Genomic DNA, 9,399 nt, shown 5'->3' with positions numbered 1-9,399 from the left:
AATAATTTAAATAAAAAGTAATACAAGGCAGTTAACCTTGGTCGTCTCCGAAGACTCACAATCGGCTTATCTATATTAGAAACAATTCAAAAACTGTAAATTATGGGGGGGTTTGGTTTGTTAACAGAACGTAAGAAAAATGTGAAATTTAATTGATTTAAAACGATCAATTCATTGGCTTAGGTAACTCGTTCTTGATTCTATCATATGGTTCACAAAGAATAAATTCGTTATATGCTTATGTTCTGGTTGATTTATAAAACCGAATTAAACAAGCGTTACCAATTTTATACGAATTCCATTCAAACAAGCGTCAAATGCGTTCAACTAATCATAGGCAATAGTAAACAAGCGCTACTAATGACAGAATAATATCCTTACTGAATTCAATCAACACTTTTTGCTAAGCGCTCAAAGTTTATGTCAATTCCTATTCAATGTAATCTATGCAAGCGATAAACTAATTGAATAACACGGTGCGAATCGAATTAAAGTGATTAAGCATCATTAAATGGTCCCTTACAGTGCGTTTGGATGCTAAAATCGACAAAATAACCTAAGTATATGATAAAATCCTCATCCAAACACACTCTAAGGGACCATTTAACTAATTAAGCCATAAGTATATGATAAAATATCAAATCAAATATCATCATCATCATAAATAAAGTATCAACAACATTGTGGCTTCTCTATTTCTTTGAGTCGCGATAATTCTTCTTCCACATCGATAACAGGTATTACTACTCTTCGTTTTCTTGTCTCGGATCACAGATTCAGACATATTCTTCTTTTTCTTCTATGCTCAGCTTTTTATCATAGGCAATAGTAAACAAGCGCTACTAATGACAGAATAATATCCTTACTGAATTCAATCAACACTTTTTGCTAAGCGCTCAAAGTTTATGTCAATTCCTATTCAATGTAATCTATGCAAGCGATAAACTAATTGAATAACACGGTGCGAATCGAATTAAAGTGATTAACCATCATTAAATTGTCCCTTACAGTGCGTTTGGATGCTAAAATCGACAAAATAACCTAAGTATATGATAAAATCCTCATCCAAACACACTCTAAGGGACCATTTAACTAATTAAGCCATAAGTATATGATAAAATATCAAATCAAATATCATCATCATCATAAATAAAGTATCAACAACATTGTGGCTTCTCTATTTCTTTGAGTCGCGATAATTCTTCTTCCACATCGATAACAGGTATTACTACTCTTTGTTTTCTTGTCTCGGATCACAGATTCAGACATATTCTTCTTTTTCTTCTACGCTCAGCTTTTTATCTGTTAATTGCCGTCGTTTAAATTAGGGTTTCTCATCTTTTTTCATTTTGCCGTTCAATTTGTTAATTGCATCAGATATATATTTATTTATTTAAGATCTGTGAATTTAAGTTGATATTAGGGTTTCTTATATGATTTTTTGGGTTTTCAATTGCAGTTGTTGCTTTGTCACAATATGTATAACGGAATAGGGTTACAAACTCCAAGAGGGTCTGGTACCAATGGCTACATTCAGAGCAACAAGTTCTTCGTCAAGCCGAGAACTTCCAAGGTTGCTGAGAATATGAAGGGCTTTGAAGGAGATCAGGGTACTGCTGGTGTTTCCAGAAAGGCTAACAAAGAGATTCTTGAGCATGATCGTAAGCGTCAGATTCAGCTCAAACTTGTTATTCTTGAAGACAAGTTAATTGATCAGGGTTATACTGATGCTGAGATCGCTGAGAAACTCGAGGAGGCTCGCAATAGCTTGGAGGCTGCAGCTGACGAAAATGATTCTAATTTGGACAAGTGAGTTTTTGGATTTTAGATATTTGTGTATGAGTATGACATATGATTCCAATTGATGAATTTGTTGGTTCTGTCATTGCTTTACCAAAATTTTTGAAGTGTATTAATTGTTAATTGGTTTTTGTTGTGCATAGCTTTTTGTTTTTGATTATGGAGAAATTATTTTTATTGGTGTTATTGTTGTTGTAGGAGATTATATATATGATTATAATTATTAATTAAAGTTGAATAGTATGTGATCACGGTCGTTTCGTGGTCAAATAATAATTTAAATAAAAAGTAATACAAGGCAGTTAACCTTGGTCGTCTCCGAAGACTCACAATCGGCTTATCTATATTAGAAACAATTCAAAAACTGTAAATTATGGGGGGGTTTGGTTTGTTAACAGAACGTAAGAAAAATGTGAAATTTAATTGATTTAAAACGATCAATTCATTGGCTTAGGTAACTCGTTCTTGATTCTATCATATGGTTCACAAAGAATAAATTCGTTATATGCTTATGTTCTGGTTGATTTATAAAACCGAATTAAACAAGCGTTACCAATTTTATACGAATTCCATTCAAACAAGCGTCAAATGCGTTCAACTAATCATAGGCAATAGTAAACAAGCGCTACTAATGACAGAATAATATCCTTACTGAATTCAATCAACACTTTTTGCTAAGCGCTCAAAGTTTATGTCAATTCCTATTCAATGTAATCTATGCAAGCGATAAACTAATTGAATAACACGGTGCGAATCGAATTAAAGTGATTAAGCATCATTAAATGGTCCCTTACAGTGCGTTTGGATGCTAAAATCGACAAAATAACCTAAGTATATGATAAAATCCTCATCCAAACACACTCTAAGGGACCATTTAACTAATTAAGCCATAAGTATATGATAAAATATCAAATCAAATATCATCATCATCATAAATAAAGTATCAACAACATTGTGGCTTCTCTATTTCTTTGAGTCGCGATAATTCTTCTTCCACATCGATAACAGGTATTACTACTCTTCGTTTTCTTGTCTCGGATCACAGATTCAGACATATTCTTCTTTTTCTTCTATGCTCAGCTTTTTATCATAGGCAATAGTAAACAAGCGCTACTAATGACAGAATAATATCCTTACTGAATTCAATCAACACTTTTTGCTAAGCGCTCAAAGTTTATGTCAATTCCTATTCAATGTAATCTATGCAAGCGATAAACTAATTGAATAACACGGTGCGAATCGAATTAAAGTGATTAACCATCATTAAATGGTCCCTTACAGTGCGTTTGGATGCTAAAATCGACAAAATAACCTAAGTATATGATAAAATCCTCATCCAAACACACTCTAAGGGACCATTTAACTAATTAAGCCATAAGTATATGATAAAATATCAAATCAAATATCATCATCATCATAAATAAAGTATCAACAACATTGTGGCTTCTCTATTTCTTTGAGTCGCGATAATTCTTCTTCCACATCGATAACAGGTATTACTACTCTTCGTTTTCTTGTCTCGGATCACAGATTCAGACATATTCTTCTTTTTCTTCTACGCTCAGCTTTTTATCATAGGCAATAGTAAACAAGCGCTACTAATGACAGAATAATATCCTTACTGAATTCAATCAACACTTTTTGCTAAGCGCTCAAAGTTTATGTCAATTCCTATTCAATGTAATCTATGCAAGCGATAAACTAATTGAATAACACGGTGCGAATCGAATTAAAGTGATTAACCATCATTAAATGGTCCCTTACAGTGCGTTTGGATGCTAAAATCGACAAAATAACCTAAGTATATGATAAAATCCTCATCCAAACACACTCTAAGGGACCATTTAACTAATTAAGCCATAAGTATATGATAAAATATCAAATCAAATATCATCATCATCATAAATAAAGTATCAACAACATTGTGGCTTCTCTATTTCTTTGAGTCGCGATAATTCTTCTTCCACATCGATAACAGGTATTACTACTCTTTGTTTTCTTGTCTCGGATCACAGATTCAGACATATTCTTCTTTTTCTTCTACGCTCAGCTTTTTATCTGTTAATTGCCGTCGTTTAAATTAGGGTTTCTCATCTTTTTTCATTTTGCCGTTCAATTTGTTAATTGCATCAGATATATATTTATTTATTTAAGATCTGTGAATTTAAGTTGATATTAGGGTTTCTTATATGATTTTTTGGGTTTTCAATTGCAGTTGTTGCTTTGTCACAATATGTATAACGGAATAGGGTTACAAACTCCAAGAGGGTCTGGTACCAATGGCTACATTCAGAGCAACAAGTTCTTCGTCAAGCCGAGAACTTCCAAGGTTGCTGAGAATATGAAGGGCTTTGAAGGAGATCAGGGTACTGCTGGTGTTTCCAGAAAGGCTAACAAAGAGATTCTTGAGCATGATCGTAAGCGTCAGATTCAGCTCAAACTTGTTATTCTTGAAGACAAGTTAATTGATCAGGGTTATACTGATGCTGAGATCGCTGAGAAACTCGAGGAGGCTCGCAATAGCTTGGAGGCTGCAGCTGACGAAAATGATTCTAATTTGGACAAGTGAGTTTTTGGATTTTAGATATTTGTGTATGAGTATGACATATGATTCCAATTGATGAATTTGTTGGTTCTGTCATTGCTTTACCAAAATTTTTGAAGTGTATTAATTGTTAATTGGTTTTTGTTGTGCATAGCTTTTTGTTTTTGATTATGGAGAAATTATTTTTATTGGTGTTATTGTTGTTGTAGGAGATTATATATATGATTATAATTATTAATTAAAGTTGAATAGTATGTGATCACGGTCGTTTCGTGGTCAAATAATAATTTAAATAAAAAGTAATACAAGGCAGTTAACCTTGGTCGTCTCCGAAGACTCACAATCGGCTTATCTATATTAGAAACAATTCAAAAACTGTAAATTATGGGGGGGTTTGGTTTGTTAACAGAACGTAAAAAAAATGTGAAATTTAATTGATTTAAAACGATCAATTCATTGGCTTAGGTAACTCGTTCTTGATTCTATCATATGGTTCACAAAGAATAAATTCGTTATATGCTTATGTTCTGGTTGATTTATAAAACCGAATTAAACAAGCGTTACCAATTTTATACGAATTCCATTCAAACAAGCGTCAAATGCGTTCAACTAATCATAGGCAATAGTAAACAAGCGCTACTAATGACAGAATAATATCCTTACTGAATTCAATCAACACTTTTTGCTAAGCGCTCAAAGTTTATGTCAATTCCTATTCAATGTAATCTATGCAAGCGATAAACTAATTGAATAACACGGTGCGAATCGAATTAAAGTGATTAAGCATCATTAAATGGTCCCTTACAGTGCGTTTGGATGCTAACACTAGTGGAAAAAACACATTTTAAATCACACATTTTAAATCAGGTGCTATCCACCTGATTTAAAACCTTCAGAATTTAGGACCCGCTCTTTTGCTTCTTAAGTGAATAAATACTAAATCAGGTAGACTGATTTAAAAGAATTATTTATTATAAAAAAAAATAAAAATTGTTTCCCTCTCTTCTCTGTGAAAGAAAATCCCTTTCCCCCCTTTATTTTCATTTAGCAAAATTGATTTCCCTCTTGTTTTTTTTCATTCACCAGAAAACCCTAACATCAGAGAACTTTTTCTTCACTTTCTCTCTATCACGAACACGGAGACTTTTTCACTTTCTCTCTTCACGAACCCTAACATCGCAGCTTCAAATCCATCGCCGCTTCCATCGCAGCTTCCATCGCAGAGCAGCTTCTCACACGAACAGAGCAGCTTCAAATCCATCGCCGCTTCCATCAGAGCTTCAAATCGACCAAATCAGCTTCCATCGCAAAGCCGCTTCTCACACGAACAGAGGTTAGTTGAACTTCAATTTCGATTCAAATCGACGATTCTTCAATGATTCTCATTCCAATTTCCCCTTTCGTTTAGTTCAATTTCGATTTAGGTCTTGTCTTCATTCTTCATTAATTTCTCGTGAGCTTCAAATTCTCTTCCCCGCTACCACCGCCATGTTCGCATTCAGTGGCCGGTGGTGTGTAGTTGTTTCTTGTGTGGTGGTGTTTTAGATGCTGTATATTAGTCGGATTTAGGTAATTTGTGTAGTTTTGTTTTTGTTTAATTGGAACTTGGAACTTGATTCTGGACTGCTTGGTTGAAATTTAGGGTTTTACACTTTTTACTAGTTATTCTAATTAGGAATCAGAATTATTCTAACTAGAACTAGAATTAGAAAGAGAATGATGGTTTAATTTTAGGATCAATTATACATATACAATAGCACTGTAGGAGCATATAGGACCCTGATTATCAAGCTGTTATGATTTATGAAATTAAGTGAAAGGGTTATTCCTAATCCTGAGCAAATTGGTGTGCAGAACATATAGTGTATGACATAGCCATGGACAAGAATGATTTATTTTGGAAGGAGTAATGATTTAGTGATTGTATTCTAAACAGGCATTTATATTAACTGTATTTGTTGTTAATGGACAAGAATGCGAGATGTTGCTCGGTTATTTTTTCGGTTGATTTTGCTGCTGCTGCATATTTGTGCAGTCTGTTTTCTTCTTGTTTGCGGCCTTCGATTCAGTTGAGGCATGTTGGCTCTTATTAGACTAGGCCGGTTGTTCAGAGTATGAAGGCTGATAGGGTGTTATGTGAAGGTTGATTATACTGATGTGGTGGGTACGTAGGTTGTACTTAGGAATCTTATTGCATAGGTTCCCTGTGTTGAGTTTGGTGGAAGTGTTCATTTTGAAATTTGTAGCTTGTCTGCATAATTATGCAGTAGTAGTTAAAAAGAGGTACTTGGTTTGCATTCATTGTATTTACTTTAGCTTGTGACTTTGTTTTGTAGTACTTTTCTCACTTGCATATCTCTTGCACTTTTTCCGTGTTTAATGTTGTGCTTTCTTTTTAGGTGAATACTCCGTACACATATTATGTGAATATCAAGGACTGTTATATGAAATTGATATGTAATGGTCTTAGACTTTAGTTTATTAATTTTTATAATCATTATATGAAAAAGGATAACACACTAATTATGTAGCATATAGCAGAAGTAGTTCATTTTCATAGCATGTTGATTTGAAAATAAAATAAAAATAAAATATTTATATATAATTGAATCTAGGTGATTATTGTAGTGTTTATAAATTTTAGTTGTTTTGTTCTTTGACTTAACCCCTTTACGATTAGAACCATTTTCACCTGATACTTAATTATCGCATTCTTGCTGTTTCATTATTATTTTTAAGTTAACCATTATTATTTTTTATTTTAATGCAGAGACATGGATGATCCATCAGCTCCTTCATCAAGCGAGAAGGATACTCAGCCAACCAAAAAGAGGGGTAGACGTGGAACACGGATGATAGAGTTGACACTGAGTAATGTTAAGAAACCAATTGATTTCGATCAAAAGACCAAACTACCTTTAGGGGCAAACAGAAAAAAGTTCAAGAGTCATGTGGGTTCCGTTGCTCGAAAGACAGTCAGTATTTTGGTGGATGAATGGGAACATGTAGATGAGAATGTGAAGAAACAGATTTGGGACGATATCATGGTAATGTTAGTTATGTTTTTCAACTATACTAATTAAATGCATTATTTTTATACACTAACTAGTTTATTTGTTGTGTAATGTAGTTAACATGGGATATTCGTGATACTGATATTGGAAAATTGAAAGACAAATGGATTTCCTATGCGGGTGAGCGTTGGAGGGCATTTAAAACGTCCCTAACAACGAGATATTTAAATGATGGGGTAATGAGTGACAAATCTCCTCTTGAAACATATAGCTTTCTTGATGAGGAAACATGGCAGGAGTTTATTAAGACACGAGAGGATCGTTCCTTTCTGGTTAGTTAGACTTGAGATTCAGTTTATCGATAAAGTTTATTTTTAGTATTTCCTTTAATTGGTGTGTTGTTTATATCAGGAGAAAAGAAAGAGGGGTCAAATGGTTCAAGCTTGTAATAAATACCCTCACATCATGTCTCGTGGGGGATATGAGTTGATTGAAGAAAAGATGATGCAAGAAAAAATAAAACAAAGACAAGAGTCAGCTGGAGAGTCCCTACCTACACCTCCATCTCCACCAAAACGCCATGAGAAGTGGATAGTGGGCCGAACAAAGCCATCAGGAGAGTACACATCAAAAGAAACACAAGTTGTTGCAGATAAAATTGTAAGTAAATGAATTGTTATAATTATTATTATTAGGATTATTATTATTATTATTATTATTATTATTATTATTATTATTATCATTATAATTAATTATTAATACACTTGTTTAAATTATACTATCTTGTAGACTTCCCTGGTTCAAAAAACAGCTGAAGGAACCTTTGTTCCGCAAGGACGTAATGATATCTTAACTGAAGCGATTGGGCGACCTGAACACCCTGGACGTGTTCGTGCTGCCGGTCGAGGTGTGGGAATTCGACAATATTTTGGTCCGCAGTCGCGTAGTGCTGCCTCTACCTCACTTGTTCTCAATAGCACACAAGTGGAGGCCATTAAAATCGAGCTTACAAAGGAGATTAGAGAGCAATTGATGCGGGATATATCATCTATGCCTGTTTTTTCTCAACAATACCCAAACTTCCCAACCTGCTCTCCTGATATACTTGCAAGCACAAATGGTAGTTGTTCCGCGGTGCGGCATATACCAGTGGATGAGGATGAGGAAGATATCCCTGATGAGTGTGAACTATATGTTGATAATAAACATCACATAGTGGCATATGCAAATGTGTACAACTTGGGACCTACCATACATAATCAGCCGTTAGATAATGATATGGCAAGGGTGGCTATAACCAAGGTGCTAGATCCAAATGTTCCCGTCCCCAGGCCCACGGATGAGGTGACAAAAGTTGGTGAAGCCCTCAACAATTTCATTCAATGGCCAAAAAGACTTTTGCGACTTGTTGCTAATAAGGTATTAGTTATTTTATCCATTTTCTGGTTACTGCTACTGCTGGTTACTGCTATAGTTACTGCTATATAATTGTTATCTTATGTTGTCTAATATTTTATTTTAATTGTTAAGGATGATGAAGGAAAAAAGAAAGATGTCCTTCCATCTAAAAGGTCAGAACCCGATAACACATGTGCTGAAAAATTGATGTTAAAGATAATGTCGCGGAAGGATGATGTGAAGTTCAAGTTGGAAGGGGATGCATTTTTTTCTCTCCCAACCAGAGATATTATGGAGTTGTGTCTGAAAACACAAGATTTACGCGTCTCTATTCTACGTATATGGGTGGTGTAAGTGCATTTATGTATCACTATTATACTCAATACTCAGTTTAATTTCCACATCTTCTGCAATTGTGCATTTACTGTTACTGCTGGCTACTGTTGGTTACTGCTGTTTTATAGTTTTCAATTTCAAATTGGTGGATTTGATTCCCTGTTATCGTGTTTTGTGGATCTGGATCTCATTCTGTTATCATGTTTTATAGCTTAATCAACTCTTTGCTTGAATTTTTGTTATCTGCTTCCTGCATCCTGCTCCCTGCTCAATCTGATTTTTGTTATCATGTTAGGAATAATTTTA

At 34.2% G+C, this 9,399-nt stretch overlaps 2 protein-coding genes across 4 annotated transcripts; both read left to right on the top strand.

Moving 5' to 3' along the window:
- The first annotated feature begins 676 nt into the window (after positions 1 to 676).
- Positions 677 to 1,950, top strand: LOC123923658 (pre-mRNA-splicing factor cwc-21-like). 2 transcript variants are annotated; one of them, XM_045976356.1, is made up of 2 exons: positions 677 to 737; positions 1,460 to 1,950. In XM_045976356.1, exon 2 carries the CDS (start codon positions 1,478 to 1,480, stop codon positions 1,811 to 1,813), a length of 336 nt encoding a protein of 111 aa, XP_045832312.1. In that variant the 5' UTR covers positions 677 to 737; positions 1,460 to 1,477; the 3' UTR covers positions 1,814 to 1,950. The 2 variants fall into 2 exon arrangements, with proteins under 2 accessions (XP_045832312.1, XP_045832313.1); XM_045976357.1 differs by lacking the exon at positions 677 to 737 and adding an exon at positions 1,211 to 1,222.
- Positions 1,951 to 2,747: 797 nt separating this feature from the next.
- On the top strand, positions 2,748 to 4,506 carry LOC123923655 (pre-mRNA-splicing factor cwc-21-like). 2 transcript variants are annotated; one of them, XM_045976352.1, is made up of 2 exons: positions 2,748 to 2,808; positions 4,016 to 4,506. In XM_045976352.1, the coding sequence occupies exon 2, from the start codon at positions 4,034 to 4,036 to the stop codon at positions 4,367 to 4,369; it is 336 nt and encodes a 111-aa protein (XP_045832308.1). In that variant the 5' UTR covers positions 2,748 to 2,808; positions 4,016 to 4,033; the 3' UTR covers positions 4,370 to 4,506. The 2 variants fall into 2 exon arrangements, with proteins under 2 accessions (XP_045832308.1, XP_045832309.1); XM_045976353.1 differs by lacking the exon at positions 2,748 to 2,808 and adding an exon at positions 3,767 to 3,778.
- Positions 4,507 to 9,399: the final 4,893 nt, after the last annotated feature.

This window comes from Trifolium pratense, linkage group LG4 (assembly GCF_020283565.1).
Source record: "Trifolium pratense cultivar HEN17-A07 linkage group LG4, ARS_RC_1.1, whole genome shotgun sequence".
In the NCBI taxonomy this organism is placed as follows: domain Eukaryota; kingdom Viridiplantae; phylum Streptophyta; class Magnoliopsida; order Fabales; family Fabaceae; genus Trifolium; species Trifolium pratense.
The sequence above is the reverse complement of the archived record's forward strand: the minus strand, read 5'-3'. Positions and strand labels throughout refer to the sequence as shown.

Coding starts and splice junctions, on each gene's coding strand:
- LOC123923658 (XM_045976356.1), top strand. CDS start 1,478: ATGTATAACGGAATAGGGTTACAAACTCCAAGAGGGTCTGGTACCAAT.
- LOC123923655 (XM_045976352.1), top strand. CDS start 4,034: ATGTATAACGGAATAGGGTTACAAACTCCAAGAGGGTCTGGTACCAAT.